Source organism: Toxoplasma gondii, chromosome V (assembly GCF_000006565.2).
Source record: "Toxoplasma gondii ME49 chromosome V, whole genome shotgun sequence".
Classification (NCBI taxonomy): domain Eukaryota; phylum Apicomplexa; class Conoidasida; order Eucoccidiorida; family Sarcocystidae; genus Toxoplasma; species Toxoplasma gondii.
In genome coordinates, this window is record NC_031472.1 from 1,698,411 (window position 1) to 1,718,092 (window position 19,682).

Genomic DNA, 19,682 nt, shown 5'->3' on the forward strand with positions numbered 1-19,682 from the left:
TGCCGAGCCTGCTGTCATGCTTGGGCATCAAAAATGTGACGTTCTGAAGGGAGCCGTGAGGTGTGTAAGCGACGTGGAGTCACGAATTAGACGGTTCTGAACAGCAAGAGACAGCTACGACGCTTCAGGCGTTAACTACTACGTCGGGACGGTTGACTGCGTAGTTGCAGGCGAAGGGAGCTCACCGCTTTTCGATGCGATGGGGACTAATAAATCATCCGGGTCCCGCCGTGCGCAGCTCGGGAGGAGTTGTTCTTTCTAGACGAGGGAAACATATTCCAAAAAAATGATAGTTTTCAAGGAGGAAAGCAAAACAAGGGAGAGCGTCCCAACTGCGGTGCGCTCAGCCTTGCGTTGTGGCCTGTCCCTCGTCCGTAGCATGCTATTCGCCATCAAGCCATTGCAGCGGTCGTGTCGATTTAGATGTGCTGCGCAACCGCATACACCGGTGCCGCGCCGGTATATCCTTTTCTGTAGAGCGGTCCGTTATCACAAGCAAGGGGATTCAGAGACCAGTGTCTTTCCATACCCAAACGATCAAATTCTTGGTGTTTTGCCGGCCCGGGTACAGAAGGTGCCCTGGCACGCTGTGACCACGCCGAGGGGCATCGCCCGGATTCCCGGACACAGCCAGTGGCCGTGTTCTGAGCGCCTGTGGAGTTTCACAGTTGGAATGCAGTTGCCCGCTATTGAGGGAACCTGGAAAGGAACCCTTGTTTTGGGCGAAAGCCTACGATTCGAGAGACGCACGTCCTGCTGCTGATTGCACATACCGGTGACACCACGGCCGACGACTCACGTCGCCGTCCAAGTAACGCGCGATGGCGCCGGTATGTCCGTTAATGGCATTGTAGTCTTCTTTCGTCCATTGTGCAGCATTACCGAGTCCGGAGCTTGGCAAGTGCTTCAGTCCGCGCTGGTTTCCAGTACATCAGTCCGAAAAAGCCTTTCCTTCAGGATCCTCCGACTCTGACTGTGTAGCTTGTTGCTTCGTACTTGTGTGAACGTCACAAAACGCGAACAAGGTTGCCTGAGGTATCGATTCATGTGTTTTCATTCTTGGACCCGGAGAAGGTTGTGAGAGTCATTTTCACAGTCCAGCGTTTCCATCCGGAGATGACGCCCCATTGCGGGAGGCGGAAGTGTTTCCCTCTCTCGCCCACGTGACTGTTGGTTTCGGGTGACCCCTGTTCCGACATTTCCCCTTGTTAAACGCGTTTTTAGCAACTATCGAACCTCGATACGACCTCCTCCATTTGTTTCCATTTTGTAAAACGGCCCAAGGGAAAACGTTGTGCCTCCATCCGGGTAAAGGATTTTCCCAGTCTCTTCTCGAGCAGGTGTGAAACCAGTAGCGGCGCCCCTACGATGGCGGGTCCGTACCGATATTCTGGGCTAGATCGCTTTTCCCTGCCGTGTCTCTCTCCAGCGTCAGCGCTTCGCGTGGTGGGAAGCAGCGAGACGAAGGCTCATTTGGTCAAGATGCGCGGCGCAAGAGACGCTTTGCTGAGCTTGAGCCGAATTTCCCTTCTGGCCGCACTGGCTGGCCTAGCTTGCTGTCGCGCCATGGTCGTTCTGTCCTCGGCGTTTGCGACGACCGTCGTGGAAAAACACCCTGGTAGCCTTCATCCGGAATCCGGGGAAGCCCCTGCTACAGCCTCTTCACTGGTTCAAATCGAGGCAGCGCAGCACACCAGTCTGGTCTCCAGTGCCGCTGCCCGTACTGTTTTTCAGCCTCCGTCAGAGGAGTCGTGGCTGTGTCGTCTCTCGACAAACAATGGGCCCTGTTCGAAAAACTCATCAGATCCCGAGATCGGGCAGTGGCGGTTCTGCCCGCCAGGGCGCTGCTGTAGCATGTCAAAGTGTGGGCCTGCAGGCTGTTCCATAGGCTGGTGTGAGGGGTGGGGCAACCCATTGTGCTGGATCAAGGACGACACCTACAGCGACGGCAAGTGCACCTGCGAAAAGTACAGAGACCGGTGCTCTCCCAACGCCGACTGCCTCGAATATAACGTCGAACGAGGGGGCGCGTACTGCGTCTGCAAAGACGGATACTACGGAGATGGGAAAGTATGTGAGTTTGACCCATGCAGCGGCAACCCCTGCAATCCGGGTAGTTGCCGGCGACATGGAACGTCATACTCGTGCGCGTGCCCGGACACATATGCGGTTACCAGCACAAGCAGTGGAGAGCGCTGTGAAGTCAAGAGGAATTTCTGTCTCGGCGAACCCTGTGGCTCGTCAGAAGTTGCCGCTGATTGCGTCAGCTTCGACAGCGGGGAATACGAATGCATCTGCAAGAGTTCCTACGTTTCAGACGGCAAGGGCTGCGTGAAGTTCGATCCGTGTGAGTACAATCCCTGTGGCACCTCCGAGGCCGTTAAATCGTGCACCCACGTGAACGGCGATGAATACAAGTGTGAGTGTCATGAAGGGTACAATCTAACGAACGACTCGGACGGGAACATGGTCTGTGCAAAAGACCCGTGTTACGGGAACCCTTGCGGTCTCCCCCACTTGGTTGCCTCCTGCGCTCGACGGACGCCGGATTCAACCAGTTCCGCGACCTACACGTGCCTGTGTACGGCTGCTGGCCACCTGCAAGTCGATCCGGTCACCGGGGCCCAATCGTGTACTCAAGGAGATCCGTGTGCTTCGAATCCATGTGGCTCGGATGCCGTAGTTGATTTCTGTATCAGCGAAGACGATACCTACAGGTGTGTATGCAAAACGGGCTACGCATCCGTGGAGATTAACGGTAGAAAACAGTGCAAACGCGGAGACCCTTGTGAGCTGAAGGTCTGCGGTGAAGATCACCTGGTGGAAAGCTGCTCCACAAACAACAAATTGTATTCGTGTGATTGTACGTCCCTTGCTATCAAGGGGCTCAACGATGAAAAAAAGCCTGTTTGTATCAGTCGAGAAGAATGCGAGAGTGTCTGCGGGCCTCTGAAAGGCGTCAAGCAGTGCAACCAGAAGATGGGGGTGCTGGAGTGCGTGTGTGACATGGGCTACATCCTGTCCACACAGAACGGAAAAAAACAGTGTGTTCAGGGGGATGCATGTCTGAATCAGCCGTGTGGAACACCAGAGTCGACGTTAGCATGCACAGCGAACGGCAGTCATTACTCATGTTCGTGCAATGAAGGCTATGAACTTCGAATGCGGCCAGATGGCACTCAAGTTTGTGCTAGTGCAGGTGATTGCACTGGATCCCCTTGTGGAGCCAGCACGAGCATCGGCGTTTGCACCCCGGGGGTGGACAGCTACACATGTACGTGTGTCTCCCCATTCGAGTTACAGCAGACAGCAGATGGAAAGCCCACGTGCGGTGAAGCTTTCACGACAACAACAACTCAAGCCGTAAAAGATGATAGCGGGAGCGACAACTCATCTTACACTGGACTGGCAACGGGAGCCGTGATCATGGTTCTTGCCCTTGGTGCTGCATTGTGGTTCTCGAATTCTCAAGAAGAACAAACTATGGGGTCCGGTGGGATGGGAGGAATGGATGACCCAATGCAAGGCCCAATGGGCCCGATGGGAATGGGGGGCCCGATGGGACCTGGAGGCCCCATGGGTCCAATGGGCCCTCCTGGTCCTCGTCAGTCGTATGCGGCGTACCCGTCAGGCTCAATGTGGTCATAATTTTTGTTTTCTGAAACAGCGCTGCATTCTTTTCTTTTGGGTGTGAGTTGATCCTGGACCAATCGAACATGTTCGTTTGCAAGAGCGTTCTTTCTCCGGTAGTCACTCAGACGCGCCGTGTCGTGATATTCGCGTGACATGCACAATATGTGTTCTTGCAGTGCGTATTTTCTCCTGATGGGGAACCGGGCAATACGGTCTGCAGCAGGCCGAGTGCAGACCTGCTGGCATACATAGGACCATACGGATCGTGCTCACTGCTCTCTGCTTTGAATTTCAGTTTGCAGAGGCTTACGAAGCACCTGCAGGGAAACTACCCACGACCGTCTCAGCCTCAACTATGATTTTTTCACTCTCTGCCGTTTGCTACGTCTACATACTGTTCCACGTTGCGCTGCCGTGAAAGGGTTCGGAACGGCGTACCCATGTTCGTCGCCCGTCCGGAAGACCCTTTCGTCGACCATATCAGTTCTGTGTCGTCAAAAGTTGGGGGTCTTTTCTTAAAGGAACTCGGTTCTTTAGGCAACGACACCAGTGGCCAGTGTTAATAATCATACTGTAGCTTCAGAGGCCAAGTTGATGGCTTACCGATTGTGTTGCTGCACCTTGTCAGTGGAGGAATCGAAACGCAGCAACGACCAGGGAATCTCAAACGACAGTCACCTCCGTTTTTGCCGACCAGTACTGTGATTAAGAGAAATAATTAGACAGTTCGGCCACGGTTATTCTCTTTGCACTGCACTTAGGCCTGCCTAAGACGCTCATGATCGGCATTTGCTCCTCGATGAGAGAGGAATGTAATGGGTAAATCAACAGCCTCTTAGTGCAGCCGAGTTGCCAGCGGATTATGTTCCTTCGATGTTAGTTTGTTATATCTCTCCAGAGCAAGTTAACTGTACACCTGGTAGACGAAGTTGCACTGGCGACACAGCAGCAGCTCAACCTTGAATATATGCCGACAATATCATCAAACAACTGCACCATGTATAATATGGACATGCGAAACGATTGATGATTTGCTGTGTCTTGCAGGACCTTGCGGAGCTACAAGAGTGCTACAGTTGTTCACCGCGCACGCACATCTATGTAACCGGGGCCGGGGCGAAGTGGGAGGTGCTCTTCTTCTCTTCAGCGTCTGACGTATCACAACAGAGTGGGGCACAAATGTCAAATGTCCGCGTTCATCAATATGGAACCCCCCAACAAGCGTGATACACGTAGGTACGCGAGTAGCGCTGTCCCCAATATTGAGACTGCAAGGAACTAATCAGGATCTCAGCTGTAACAGAGCAATTGGCACATCTTTCGATGACCACATCGTCTAGCAATAGCCGTCGCTTACGGAACAATTAACCGCGTCACCGCTACTTTCGGTGCTGGTGCCTTTCGTAGTGCTCGCGCAGTGAGCGCCAACGCCATCCGTTATTTTCTTTCCAAAGGCAATTCGAAATATGGCGATGCGAAACGTTCTTCAACTGAAGGAAATGAACCACTGTAGTCACACCCGATAGCCACCAACGTCGGGTTGCCTGCGATTCGGGTGGTGTCGGCTTCAGTGGGCCTTGTCTCCGCAAACAGACTGCGGAGGCGAAAAAGTGATGTCTGCCGTATTACGCGAACGCCACCCTACTCCCGCAACCAAGTTTTTTGCGTGCGCGTGAAATCTCTAACTGCAACTGTCATGCTGAAAGCTGAGACATCTTAGTAGAAGGCCCCTAGGTCTCCTACGCTGTTGCCTGACACTCGTTCCAAGTTGTCTCCGTGCCCCATCGGACGGCAACAACCGATACCCGCGGCTACTGACGCTCACGCCTTCTTTTAACAAGTTTTATTGAGAGTGGGGGCGGAGAAGCAACCTCCGTGGTGACCAGTGTGTCGCTCTCCAGGCCACGGTCTACTATCACCCCCTTGCTACAGATGGCCGCACGCAATTGCTAAAGTTGATATATGTCGAAGAAAGGCTGTCCCAGAATAGATACCATTACCAGGTCAGGCGGGTCGCACCGTCGTCTGGGATTCCTGATGCACAGTTTCTTCATATTTATCTGCCTGTCTGAAGTTCGAGCAGTGATCTAACGCAGGACAGCATGTAGGGCTTCCTCAGTTATGGACATTGGTACCAGTGCTACAGGGAAGCTCATGTGACACATTATATGCGAAGAAGTCTGGCATGTCAACTCAAAAGTCTCGCGCCGGTGCGTATGCAGTTTGCAACATCTTGGACACATACACCCACTAGCGTGCACAGCTAGGCTGAGCAAGCATTCCGGCTGTTGCTCCAGTCTCCGACTCATGTACTTACATCGATAGATGCCGCTCCATCAGTGTCTGCTTTGTTGTAGTGGACGAACTGCGTTTCGCATTTCTGAGTTTGACTGCGCATGTCTCATGTTAACAGCAGATGGATTCACGAAATAAAAGAGAAGCGTTTCTGTCACCTATTGACCTCACATGGCCTAGATACACGGAAAATGCACTAATTTCCCCCTTTACTTCCTCTTTTTCTTTTTCGTCGAGGATGCCGCCGACGCTACAGGACCCGTTGGTGTACTGCGGCTCTTCAACTGGGGGATAAGTTCGCACATGCGCCGCATCAGAATCTTCTCTGCATACACAAATGGCAAAATGGGACAACAGCTGCGGCGAAGTACCACCCATAGGTATACGCCAGAGTGCCCGTCCTCCGTTCCCCTTTTATATTAAACAACAGATGCGCAAATGCATCATTTAATGAAGACACAGACACGCAAAGTCATCAAACACAGCGCCACCGGGCCGCACGTAGCGATTTCTTTACATTTCAAGTAGCAGACGCATACAGACGTGCACTTGAATATCTGCGAATGGGCTAAAGCGGAAATCTCTCTACTGAGACAACAAATGTTAACTGCCGCTGACACTGGGAGTACTAGAAGGTGAACTCCTTGCCGTTGCAGTAACACTATGGGAACAGGCCTCACACATACCTGGGGGTCTCCCTCACCACCGTGTGCCCACGAATGTTGGCCGACATTTCCCACGGGTGACGCCAATCAAATAAAGGCCGTCCACCGCACAGAACGGAAAGGTCTGACATCCTAAGCCTCGCTTTTCGTGACGGTTATACGAAACCAGCGTTTGGCTGGCAACAAAACCATGAGAATACAAGGTAAACGCACTTGCCTCTAAATCATGAGTTATGGGCCAGATACCGGAGGAAGCTTTATCTACTGTTCACTTGACAGAACAAAACCGATTCTGCATCCGGGAGCTTTTAATGGAGACTCGCAACCGCCGTGAGGAGGCAGGTCTCCACCGGAGACTCTGTCTCTGAGCAACCCTTCCCCAGTCTAAAACACGAGATCTTCACAAAGAGGTTCCTGACTCACTGTTGGGGATCTCCTGGTTATGCAGCTGATCGTTCTCGTCTTTCAACTGGAACCGAAGTCGGCCGTGCGAAAGCAGCCAGTCTCGCGGGTACCTCTTCACCTGTTCGTTCACACGAAGCAACGGAAAGAGCACCATGGCCAAGCTGACGATATCACAGCCAACCTGATTGCCAGAGGAAACGATGAACACGTTTTTCTCTTCACTGCAGTTATTCCACCACCAACAGGTCCATTAGCAGATCTGCAGAACGAGAAATCTTCGCCCAGTCGAGCCACCTCTTTGTTTGGCCGAAACACTCCTCGCGTTTGTGGAATTCAGAACAATCAAATGTCGAAACAGACCTCGCAGTTGAACGAGCACTGGAAGCCTCCGTTGGCCGCAAACGCTGGACGCTGTGGAAACATGCGCCATGTACCATTCAGTGATCAACAGTACGCACGTATGTTTTAAATTGATGCATCCGACAGTTTCGGAAAACCAGTTCCACGAGCACAGGCCAGCTATATCTGCGTCGATGAGGGCAGCGCTCCAGGACGACTTGGTGCGGTGAACCTCCCACATCTTTCGGCTAGGCAAAGCGCCTTCAGAGCGACAACCACGAACAACGCTGATAAGTCTTCAACAAGGTCCTCCTGATCTGACACACCACACTTACGTATTCGATGGCGGCAGGAATGTTGAAGTGGTCGCAGATCTTCTTCATTTCATCCACCTTGGGATCCTCCACAGCGATAGACAGCTGAACCCGCCTGCCCATGGCCGCTGTGCGTTTTTTATTGATGTACGCAGGATAAACAATTTGCCACCGACTCCGGTCGACCCCGTCGTTCTGCATCATTCCTGCTTCATCCGAGTGCTGATCCATGCCCACACTAGGACCGCCTGGCATGCCGCCGAGCATCTGCGCTAGAAGCTCTGGGGATAAACCCTCTGGAAGACCTGCGGGCATTCCGCCTAATGCAGCGGCGTCTAAACCTCCAGGAAATCCCCCTGGAAGTCCTCCAGGAAATCCCCCTGGAAGTCCTCCAGGAAATCCAGCTGGGAATCCTCCAGGGAATCCCCCCGGCATGCCGCCGCCTTGGCGGCGCTGGTCTCGCTGCCGCCCCATGACAGTAGAAAACAAGAAATTCTCCGCTTCCACCGGCACGCCTATACTCCCATAGTAAGCTGGCGGTCAGACTTCCCGATCCACTCACAAAGCGCACTTCCGCAAAAGACAGACAAGGCAAGAACACGGAAGACGCTGGACAACGGCAGTCAGGTGGAGCTGCTTGAGCCCACCGTCCGACGACTTCCGGTCTTTTTCCTAGTGACAGAAGACAGGCAACACGACGTGGAAAAGGTGCAGCAAAACTTAGGACAAATCGCCGTCCACCACCGAAGAAAACATGAGGGTATGCAACGTGAGTATACAGGCGACAGAGTACTGTAGTCTCTAGTTGGAAATGGGAATTACTCGGTAGATAGCAAGACTGTGAAACGAGAGGCGGAACCGAAAAATTGAGGGGGTGGCGCTGTAGGACATCCGGTTCCCTTCCCGTGAGTACGGTTTCTCAAAACCTGCATAGAACCCCACAAAATTGACAGAAGTTATGTAAGGGGAGGAAGAATTGAACACTCACGTCTCTTCTCAAAGCGCAGCCGACAGATGCCGGGTCGCAAACGCCGAGGTTTAGGCCTCAGATGGCATGCACACGAGCAGAGCTTCTCCTCGTCCTCGTGACTTCTCTCATCAGACCGCAAGAATCATCATTCTCCGGACCACACTGGGACCGCCTCCTTGCAAGCAAAACACGACTTCCTTTACGCGCTTTCACCGTTGCCCTTGCGAATTTCTACCCCGACGTATGTTGGCTGGGCCTTCGGCCGAAGGTGTCAGATTGTCTGCAGGATCTTGGTCACTCACAAGCGCGTGCATGCAAGAAAAATTTTGATTTATGGTTAGCTTGTAAGACCGAACCCGGCAACGGACGCACTGGAGAACGGCCTATACCGCTGCTAAAGTTTGTGAACGCATCGTAAGCTCGCTCGGTGCAGTCATTTCTTTTCTGATTCAGGCTGGTGATGAGTTACACACCAATACACAAAGTCACATTAATTGTATGCAGCAGCCCAGAAAAGTTCAAATGCCGTGCAAGGTCATAAAACGCGCTGCCATGGCGCCAATTGACGTATGCGATTCTTAGGTCACCGTGAAATGGGGTAGGAAAGACGACCGCTACGGCCAAGTGTGTTATCTCTGGGACCTCAAAAGATTCCAAGGCTTACAGAACAGCAGTAGTTCCAAGCAAGAGCGCTACCTAAAACAGTAGTTACCGATACCACCAGCGACTCTCTGTTCGTGCATGTCCGCCCCCTTGGTGGCCCCACGAATTTGCTTTCCTAGAGATGCAGTTTTTTCTAGATAGTTCGGAATTTGCCGGACACGGATCCGGTTTTGGGCATGCAAGACACGTGTCTGGCGACGTTATCCTGCCAAGCACTGGTCTTGCCTGAAGGCCCACGCGAGCATCGCACCTTGGTGATCCCGGCAGGGCTCCTTACTGCCACTGATAGAGGATGTTTCAGTCAGGAAGCCTTTTGAGCTTTCGAATACCGAAAACCGGATTTTCCTATGAGCAATTGCTGGTAACGCCACATCGGAATATTCTGTTCTGCTCCTGTTGCAACGCAGAGCCCGTGGCCTCAAGTACCTACCTTCTCAGCACCTGCGTTTCTTTGAATTTGTTATCTTCTCGCCCAGCATATGGCCCTATCCGGTGCTACGGTGGGAATCTTTAGGGAGGGTTTGTATAGTAAACCCCATAACGTTGGGTGGATGCAGAACTACATTGTATATGATATCTTCGGAACCATTCACAATCTGTTTCCTACATTTCGTAGAATCACGCCTGCAACAAGCCTGACCAAACTCTCATAGTCGCGTCGCGTGCCAACTCATCGATACAAACTCTGGCATCCCTCTAGACGCGGTAGTTCCCCGCCTTTTCGGTCCTTCCTGTTTCGTGCCACGGCCACTGTTGCACGATTGTGTCCGCTGGTCACTACTTAGTTTTAGCGGAGCTCTCAATGCTAGTTTTTCATAGAGCCTTGACCGTCAACGTTTTTTAGGGTAGGATAGTGATTAGCGATGACCTCCAGGTGGGTGGTCGGCTCACTCCCTCCAAGACATTCCGCAGGACGAGAACTGGTTCCATTTCTACAATGGTTGGCACCTTTACGATCTGCTAACACAACCGAACGCGGATCCCGTAAAGTGTGACATTCATCTTGGTCTCCATTGCAACTTGTAGATCTCACACTTACGCGAGGAAGGCTGATGCCAACAAGCCAAATGTTTTACTGGATGCCACTCTGTTGGGAAATCAAGACCGTTCACGACAGTGCGAAGAGCTGGGGAATCAGGTGCATCCGGGGACACGGGATAACGTCACACACTGACAGGTTCAAACTCTACATTTGTGGACTAAACCTATATTTCTCTCCTTATGGCACGTAGTCGTAACTGTTACATGAGCGCCTCGGCTCCAGCAAACCCGGACGGCCGATGGCCTGGGTGCACAGGGACAAATGCGGGTGGAAAGTGGTCAAAAGAGAGATGCTACAAGGAATCACAACATGCAGGGATACTTGTTGCGTAGCAGGCATGTCCCGCTACCAATAATGCCTCTTTGATGGCGTAGAGCAACACCTGCACCACCCTCGAGCAATAAGAGTGGGAAGCCGTGATTAGCGACACGATGCCAGAGCATAAACTGACAAAGGGATACCACAAGCCATGGAGCGAAATGAAGAAGCAACTACTGGTGCGGCTCAAGCACCCGAGCTCGCTGCGTTTGCTGAACCGTGGAAAATCCCTTTTTCTGATAGACTACGTGTCGCGATAGGTTATGCCAACGAGGATGTCTCTGGATCGACAAACCAACTGAATACAACTCCCTCACTTTCAGCCTACTGACCGCACCTACAGATCCTCCACAATTCCAAAAATTCTCCATGGTTTAGCCTTCCCCCAGCTCGCCTCCCCCTCCCCCTGCTAGTCCCGCTCTCCTGGTCACAGGGGACATGGCGTTGAGTAAATCTACGACGGCCTCCGTCCTTGGATGAGTGCAGACGGTTTGAGCGAGTGCCACAACAGGCTCTCTGTTGCTTTTCCGCCATTAACTAACCTTGCCATTCGAACTTCACTGGTGCCATCACCTTCAAAATAGCATGTGAACTATCCCTTGAGCCACCACGTGCAGATGCCTGTTATTGTGCGGGTTAAACATTCTGCAATAACCGTCAGGTATGTGGAGAAACGCAACATCCCAATGTTCTTGACGCAGGATAGAATGTCAGTGCGCAGGCAATCATGCCTGACGGGGTCAAATCTGTGTGCACCTGCGAGCGACCGCGACGGTAGCCCCGGATTGCGTTGCAGAACGGCGGCAGGCGTGTACAAGCATGCACCCTCCTGCAGCGGTTGACAGCCCACCGTTGTTTGGAAGTGTATATAGTTTCTTTTTTCTACGAGCACGCTATCTCTCATCTTCGAGCACCGAAGTAGGCTTTTTGAGTCGCCTTTCTTGAGGCCTCGTGAACTGGATTTTGGTGTACCGCGCGCCACAACATTCCTCAAGTTCTTCCTGACTCAGCCTGGCGAGACACCTGGGCGGCAATCCAACGTCAAGGGAGACAGCGAGATTTCTGTTGAAGTTTAAAAGGACAACACCTTCTTTTCCAAGGAGTGCGAAGAAAAACCAGGCAACTGCGTCAACTGTGTGAGCAGAGAGGGTCAGAGGGGCCGAAAACTTCGTTTGATCAAGCTTTTCGCGCCGCGCTGAGCGGACTGTGCAGGCAGAATCGGACTAATTGTTCACGTCCGGATTTCCCGTCAGCGATATAGTCGTATTTTGCGGAGAGGGTACCATCTTTTATGTTTCCAGAAAGGGTGTTTAGAGCGTGTCATATTCCGTTGGTAACTAAGAGGCAAGATGTCAAGCTCCTCGGGTTCTGCAGCGGACTCAGGCAACACGCTAGAGGACCAGCGTCAAGGTCAGGATGGCATGAGCCGCCGAGATCACGGCGAAGAGGATTTTGTGCGCGGCAATCCTTTGCTGATGTCGACGATGATGCCTCAGCTGAGCACAATGGATCGCATGTACGCGGAGATGATGGATGACATGAGCCGCATCCACCACGAAATGAATCGATTCTACCATCAGCACTTCAACTCCGCCGCGCCGTTCATGCGAGGCGCGCACCAGCAGCCATACGAGACTCGTCCTTGGTGGCGCCCGTCGTTCTGGTTTCAGCAGCGAAATGCGGCGCAAACCCCCATGGCAATTGAGGGTGGCTCCTCGCGGAACCCGGAAGTGCACGAGTTGACGGGCGGCCAGATGGTTCCGATGCCCGGCCGACAAGGACCATCCCCTGCAAGCCCTTGGGATGTGATGCCGTTTGCCTGGGGAGGCCGAGGCAGCCTCTCCGCCGGCTCTATGCCAAAGGTTGATATGAAAGACACAGGATCGGAGTTTGTTGTCCATGCCGATGTCCCAGGCATGGACCGCGAGAACCTGCGAGTCGACGTCCACGACGGTGTGCTGCGGATCAGCGGCACTCAGAGGGACGAAAAACAGCAGCAAGAAGAAGGATTCTACCTGCAGGAGCGAAGCCAATCATCTTTCTCTCGTTCCTTCGTTCTCCCCGACAAGGTCAAAGAAGACCAAATCAAGGCATCTCTCACAAATGGTGTTCTCCAGGTCCATGTTCCAAAGGAGACACCTACTCAGCCACCGGCAATCAGGAACATTACCATCGAATAGGGAAACTGCAGCTTTTGTAGTCAGGCGCACAGAGAGACCACATCGTCCTCTGTTTTGTAGCTGTATCCTTGCAAAGCGGAAACAGTACCATACGGAACGTGTCGCCTGTTGACTCTTCGGACAACGTGGACTCAAACAGACACTTCCACTGTACTCGGTCTACTCTTGTTCGTATTAATATTGCGTCCAACGCCGGGGCGTTTGCCACCTTGCGATAAATGCGATACGGTTGTACGTGCGGGTCAACGACTTAGTCGAGATGAGTCCACTCATTTCGCTTCGAGTACTATGTAGAACGATCAGTGTATGAAACCAGTACTTTTTGGTTTCGAATGGGGACTACTTTCAAATTGGTTCGACCCGTCATGTTCATTCCAGAGAGTATGCTTTGCCCAGGAAAGTCAATACCAACCGCGGGTTTTTCACGCATCTGGCCAGCAGCTCCCAGTCATTTCACTCCTCCCACCTGATCGGATGAGCGAAACGAATCCAGACCAGTTTCATAGCCTATCCTTCATCTCCCACGTTTCTTTCCGTGAGGCGGCTCTTGCGCCCAGTCTTTAACACGAACTGGGAACTGCTACGTAACACACGTTTGATGCACATCACCTGGGACTAACTTTGCGCCAATACGGAACAGAATTGTGGTAGTTGATTCCTTAGTCACACAACGACCCGGCGTGGCGCTCATGGATAGACTTAGTTATGTTCGCCGGCAACGATAAGATACAAGCTCACTCTGACACTGGCTGCTATACTCTGCGACTCCGTAGCCTTGTTTCTTGTACCACGCTAGACAGGCGGGGCGACGACGCGGCACGTTGGCGATCCTTACCTCGTCTTATTCCACACCGACTCGTGTTTCCGCGCGCAGCGGTGGGGAGCCTTTCCCCAGATCATGCTTCATGTGCAGAAATTTAGAATCTTCCTCGCTTGCGGGGCTCGACCTAAGCAGTGTGTTCGTGTATGTCTCGTCGTGTCTATCGTTATAAGCATACATATATATACACATACTGTGAGCATTAACGTTACACGTTTCGCGCTCAGACGAAGACAGTCGCGACGGTGGAGACTCCACTCCTTCGTCTGCTGTATTAAGCGATAAGCGGACCCAAAGCTCCTAGCTGCTGGCTGATTTTGGAAGATGTGCTATGCTTACCTCCACTTAAAAATACGCTTCTTTGTCAGACACTGAACTTCCTATATTAAGAAGAGACTTTCAGTTTCCTCACCGAAATGGGAGAATCAGAGATTCTGCTTTCTGAACATAATGAGTGTTCAAATAGTGGCGAAACTCCTTTCGACCCTTACAAGGCGTGCATCTTGCTCTGTAATTGCAATAGATCTTCGTGGCTCATACCTTACGAGGTCCACCCCTTAAGATGGCCGAGATGCTCAGTGAGGAATTATACCGTCCGCAACAGCGTTATTGGCATCCAGCACTCGTAACCTGTAGTCAGTGGTTCTGCCGCTGCTTGTCGGACCCTCGGCTGTGCATGAGGCTCTGCCAGCAACTCCATTCCTTTAATGCCTAGACCTGTGAAGTCTGGCCCAACACCTCGGTAGGCCGCACGCTTCGTCGTCGGTATTATTTACCGAACAAGAACCTGACAACGTGATTGATGAGTCAAGAAAGAAATCCGGAGTAACTACTGTTGACGAGGGGCACTGCTGCCCCGCGACATCAAAGCGAGAAGATACAAGTTCAACACGCGAGGCCTTTGTTTTATCGCCGGACACGAATCTCGTGAAAGGGAACCCAACCCCGGCGAAAAGGAATCAAATGTAACAGCGACGATATAACAAGACCTTAGGCAGTTATTTCTCGGTAACCAAACTGTTCGTGCGCCCGTCGTTCTTCCATTGAAATCTGCAAAACACAACACAACGAATACGTACACCCTGGGGGAACTGCATAGAAACCCTGCCCCATATCTACCCAAAGCTCCTGCAGCCACTGCCCACAACACGCATGCTCCATTGGTCCTGAGAAGTTCTTCACTCTTAAAATTCACCCTTCCAACTGACATCGAGATTTTGGGTCCTTTTGTCCTGGGATCACAATGTCATGTCTCTGACAAACCATTTCTGGTAAACTGCAACTTCGTTCACGAGCAAAAGGTAAGCCAACAGCTACGCAAACTTGTGCTGGCAGGCGCGCCTCAGGCACGGATATCCCAGAACTGCCCGCGGTTCACCGGTCCACAATTTCGAACAATGATTCACCAGCGAGCACGCCAGTAAAAACGTCAACACACCACAACACTCATCCCTTGAATTTAGCGACCTCTTTGAAACAGGGTATCTTTGGCGTATGTCCGTGATTCACTAAGAGCGTCAGCAACGAAGCAAAGGAAGTCAAGAGCAAAGATTCCCCAGCTTACCATGTCATCGTTATACAGCAAAGCAACATTCGCGGGCAGTGGCGGAGCAGCATAGTTTACAGGCGGCCTGCCTGGCGGGGGTCCTGACATTGCACCTTGAGCGGCACCTCCAGGCATAGAGCCGCACATACTGCCGAGAGCGCCTGACCCTGGTTGAGAACCAATGCCACTGCTGCCGAGAGATCCTGGGATTCCTCCAGTGCTGAGGCCGGGGCCTGGCAGCTGAGAAAATAATAGAAGCCACCCTACAGACTCAAGGATTGCCGGCACGGACACCAATAAAAGCCGCCTCGCAACCCTGACTGTGGCAGAACGCCCCAGGTTTATATGCAGGAAATGTCAGAACACGTACACTCGCGACGGAACTAGAGGACCATAAAAAAGACAGCTAGTCGCAGGCATCACCCTATAGAAAGGGGGAGGGCCTGCTGTAGCAAAATAACCTGACAACCTTCACCGGAAGATCAGAAACGTTTTTCTGCAGACAGAGGCGGGGATCTCAACTCCACAACATGGGCACGAGAGCCAAGCTATGCACGAGGTAGTAGTGTCTGGAACTTCAGTCCTGCGAACCGGTTGCAAGCGACGCTTACTGGCCCAGAAGTCTGACCGAGGAGACCTTGAATGCTTGGCGGAGTGGGCAGCGCAGGCGCCAGGCCTGGAGGTGAGACGGCGGGCGGGAAAGGAAGAGGTACTCCTGGCAAGGCCCCCGGGGCTGTTATACACACATTCACAGAATGACCATGAAACTGTTTGTCTCTTTCGTCATTTCCATTGTACAACTTTCGACACGAATCGACGTTCTCTGAACGAGAACAAAAGCGTGAGCATTCCGGTTTCTCCGCCATCTCATCGGAAGTTTGACAAGCCACTTGACGCCTACAACCGCCATTGGAAAACCAAAAAAGTTATCATGATCAATAGAAAACAATGCGCTGAGAAGCTGCTGACAGATTTTAAGTGGGAGCATCTCGTTTCGCGAAACATGAGTGATCCGCATCTACTCACTGGAATGGAGAGAATTCACTGAAACACTGCAACCCGCGTGAGGCCTTCTAGGTACGCATGCGAAATGCAGGCCGGCCGCGTGTGAGAGTACCATTTCAATAGCGAAACAAAACAGTAACGACTTGGAAGCGAATACAACCCATGCAAATCATGCTCTGAATTTTCCACCGGATTATCCCCAAACCTTCTCGCCACCAGCCTTACAAGGAATCTGCGATGCAGACATCACAAAAATCGACACGTTCATCGGTGCGGCAGGGAATTGACTTCGAACGGCAAATGCCTGTAAGCGTACCTCCGAGAGCACCCGGCACAAGACTCGGCAAGCCGACAAAGGTTGGGAGAATTCCTTGCTGCGCCTGGAGTGCAAACTGCTCCATGGAAGTCGGTGCCATTGTCACCTGAAGACAGAGGAAACGTCACAAAACCCTTTTTTTCATCCTGGCGACAGCTTCTGGATCGGCGGGCACTTCTCGTTCCGCGCTTGGCACTTCCATTCATCGGAAACGGACACACAAAATTTCCTATCACCGCATTGGATGGCATCCAAAGGAATTCCTGTACGCGGGGAGCTACCACGGAAGCGCGATAATCACGGCTGCCAAGCCCTGTAAAACTCCGCAGGTGTCTCCGGTGTTGTTCCTTGTACGCATGTTGGTGGTTATGACTTACTTTTATGTACGCACTCTGCGACCTGAAGTGGACGGCACTAGATGGAGCTCTTCCACGCGATAGCACTGTCCTCAGATGGTCTTTACCCTTCTCCTCCTTCCCCTCTTCTACACCCTTCTTCACAGGTCTAATAGTTCTCAAAGACAGTGTGCAAGTACCAAAAGCATCTTACTGGGACAATACTGACACGGAGCTACGAAAACTAAGGTAGAGATTTTGGCTTTAGAAGCTTCTGGTGCTGTCCTAAGTTAGAGCTTAAAGATGAAAAAAGAGTTCTGCACAGAACGAAGCCTTCCAAGGCATACTCCTCCAGGAGACTGAGCGCGTTCTATCCAAGAGAAAAACAGGCAGTATATGTGTAGACGGTGGCACCCTGTGTCCCAGGATGCGTTCGCTCTTCTTTCCGTGGAAATAGCTGAATGAGGAAAACCTTGATTGGCAGGGCAGTGAGTTGCAGGGTGCGTGTACAACAAGCAGTCTTTCAGCGCTTCCGCGGCTTCTTACCTGTGCCCAATTCACACGCTGTCTCTTTTGGCTTTCCTTGCCTTCGTTGCGTTTGCTTTGCTTGTTCAAGCGTTCGTCAATAACCTCTTGAGGAATGCCCTCCATGCCGTGTACAATCATTTCGATCATATCTCTGCCCGCAAGTGCGTTCGGGACGGCGTCGATCTGCTCCTTGTGCACCTGCAGCAAGTGGACTGCCAAACCGGTTGCTGTATCGAGTTTTCTCGCACACTGCGTGCATTTGAAGTGTTTGGCTTTCTGGTGTTGAATCAAGACTTTCTCGTCATCGAATTCACGATCACAGTAGTAGCAAAAGGGCTTCAGCGTAGCCCCTCTGCGCTTTTTGCGACCCATCTTGTTGATTTAGAGCCGCTTCCGTGCAAAAAAAGACGCTCTAAAAAGCGAGCGACCGTTAGCCCTGGTGGCGCGACTACAACAAGCTGTGTGGCGTGCAAATTTCCGGTTTTTTGCTGGCAAGAAGTGGCGAATTCAACCGGCCAACTTCGGAAGATCCGGCATCCCTTGAAAGCGGACGTCTCAAATGGCGAAGGCGCGGTGTATATACACAGCGGCACACCAGGGCGGAGGGGAACACTTTGTTGTGTAGATGCCACAGCAGAAAATACGGAATTGCACCAGAGGCCCTGTGACGCGCAGCGAACGCAACCAGTTTTTAGCGCGCCACAGAACTTGTTTGTTTTGATCAGGGCGCTTGACTGATGATAATTCTGGACAGACCTAGCCGGCCTCGCTCTCAGGCTGCGTCGCAGCACGTCGAAAGGAACGCAAAGAAAACAGTGAACTCTTTCCGAACATGCCGACACGGAATTACGTTTCTTGACGCAATGTTGCTAGAGGCTTCACGCAGGACAGAAACATCAGTGAGGGCGGGTACGCACCGACAGAGTGGCGGTTCACGAACGCAGAGAACATATAGAACACCACAACATATTCTGGAGACAAGACCGGATCCACGTCCGAACGCGAAGGCACAGCACTGGCAGCAACGCTGGCAGAAAGAAAGGAACGTGGACATGGGCGCTTTCCGGAACGCCCTGTGTGAGAACTTGACGCTGCAGGCAAGCTCCTACAAGTAAATAACGGGGGGAAGGAAGCGTACAAATTCGTGGAATTCTGCTATCTCCGTGAAAAAGGAAAATGCGAATTGGCTTCATGAACTCATGAGCTGGCCCAAAGCCCCCCCCCGTACATGCAGATTTTTTAGGGAGGTGCAGACAACCGAACTCCGTACGGCATTTTTCCTAGAATATTGGGCGGACGCCAGGCGCGCAAGTTCGGGGAAGCACGTACATCCCCTGATCGTGCATGCACCAAATTCGATAGTCGCTGTAATGGCACGTCCGCTTTGGCCGTTTTTACAGAGTGCCTTGTGAAATGACGGTAATCAGTAAAATGCACGCGAAGAATACCATTTATTTTTCGAACATTTGCATCTAAGTATGTCGACTGGGTGGTCATCACAGAGAAACTAAGGTGGGCCAACGCTGCGCGCCGAGTTCACCGGATGTACAGTCGTTTTTCGGCGACAACAGATGTGCAGCCTTTGTAACAGCACCCCGACAGATTTTTGAGTCAGCTGCCTTCAAACCATGGCTTTGGAGGCCAAATGCATTGCTAATGCGTGGCTGCCCTCTCACACCCCCTTCTATGTCGAAGAGAATTTCTTCGCACGCTCCGACGAAGCGTAGCTACCGAGCTTCACGCACTTTGAGTGGAATACCTTCAGTTACCCATAATGGAATTCAGACGAGTTCGTATTACCCATACAAGTCAGAGGAAAAGCATCGGCAATATGCTGAATTGCTTCACAGCATTACCGAGCAGCTTATTGAAGGCTGCAACAGAATAGAAAAACTGGTCTGTGCTACGCCGACGACCACAGTCGTGCATTCATGGAAGAGCTGCTGTACTTATCCTCCATCTTTCTGGTACACTATCGAAAAATTCTCCTCTGCAACTCTCCTTTCATCAGCAAGCAGCATCTTTTCCTTGCTTCTGTAGAGCATTCAACAGTCTAGTAGGTGACCAACTGTCGCGCAAGACTTAGCCTTCCATTCTCAAAGATACGTACATTGAATAGTCTGAAACTTGTCTAAAACCGAGCTAATAATCTACCTGTCCCTGGTGCTTTACGAAACAGACTATGAAGCTGAAGGCGGCTTGTGCCTGTTTCACTTTGGCTTGATGAAGTGGCAGCCGATTTAAGTCAGCCCGAGACAGGTAACACATGCTACTAGCGGGGAGCTGAAGGCTACACAACATGGATTTT

The 19,682-nt window shown here is 51.9% G+C and overlaps 5 protein-coding genes across 5 annotated transcripts; 2 read left to right on the forward strand and 3 right to left on the reverse strand.

The window, feature by feature from the left end:
- The first annotated feature begins 481 nt into the window (after positions 1 to 481).
- On the forward strand, positions 482 to 4,293 carry TGME49_286740 (microneme-like protein). The gene has a single exon (XM_002369259.2). The coding sequence runs from the start codon at positions 1,369 to 1,371 to the stop codon at positions 3,646 to 3,648; it is 2,280 nt and encodes a 759-aa protein (XP_002369300.2). The 5' UTR covers positions 482 to 1,368; the 3' UTR covers positions 3,649 to 4,293.
- TGME49_286735 (hypothetical protein) lies at positions 4,193 to 6,080 on the reverse strand (the record flags this gene model as incomplete). Its single annotated transcript, XM_018781995.1, has 3 exons — positions 5,951 to 6,080; positions 4,684 to 4,783; positions 4,193 to 4,332 (listed from the first exon to the last, which is right to left on the reverse strand). The coding sequence occupies exons 1-3, from the start codon at positions 6,029 to 6,031 to the stop codon at positions 4,193 to 4,195; spliced, it is 321 nt and encodes a 106-aa protein (XP_018637771.1). The 5' UTR covers positions 6,032 to 6,080.
- A 57-nt stretch (positions 6,081 to 6,137) lies between these two features.
- TGME49_286730 (SRP19 protein) lies at positions 6,138 to 8,629 on the reverse strand (the record flags this gene model as incomplete). Its single annotated transcript, XM_002369258.2, has 3 exons — positions 7,673 to 8,629; positions 7,017 to 7,116; positions 6,138 to 6,253 (listed from the first exon to the last, which is right to left on the reverse strand). Exons 1-3 carry the CDS (start codon positions 8,123 to 8,125, stop codon positions 6,138 to 6,140), a joined length of 669 nt encoding a protein of 222 aa, XP_002369299.1. The 5' UTR covers positions 8,126 to 8,629.
- Positions 8,630 to 11,505: 2,876 nt separating this feature from the next.
- HSP28 (heat shock protein HSP28) lies at positions 11,506 to 13,242 on the forward strand. The gene has a single exon (XM_002369257.2). It carries the CDS (start codon positions 11,994 to 11,996, stop codon positions 12,822 to 12,824), a length of 831 nt encoding a protein of 276 aa, XP_002369298.1. The 5' UTR covers positions 11,506 to 11,993; the 3' UTR covers positions 12,825 to 13,242.
- An 876-nt stretch (positions 13,243 to 14,118) lies between these two features.
- Positions 14,119 to 18,597, reverse strand: TGME49_286710 (zinc finger, c2h2 type domain-containing protein). The gene is made up of 5 exons (XM_002369256.2): positions 17,393 to 18,597; positions 16,512 to 16,617; positions 15,802 to 15,923; positions 15,209 to 15,430; positions 14,119 to 14,694 (listed from the first exon to the last, which is right to left on the reverse strand). The coding sequence occupies exons 1-5, from the start codon at positions 17,744 to 17,746 to the stop codon at positions 14,635 to 14,637; spliced, it is 864 nt and encodes a 287-aa protein (XP_002369297.1). The 5' UTR covers positions 17,747 to 18,597; the 3' UTR covers positions 14,119 to 14,634.
- Between the last annotated feature and the right edge of the window lie 1,085 nt (positions 18,598 to 19,682).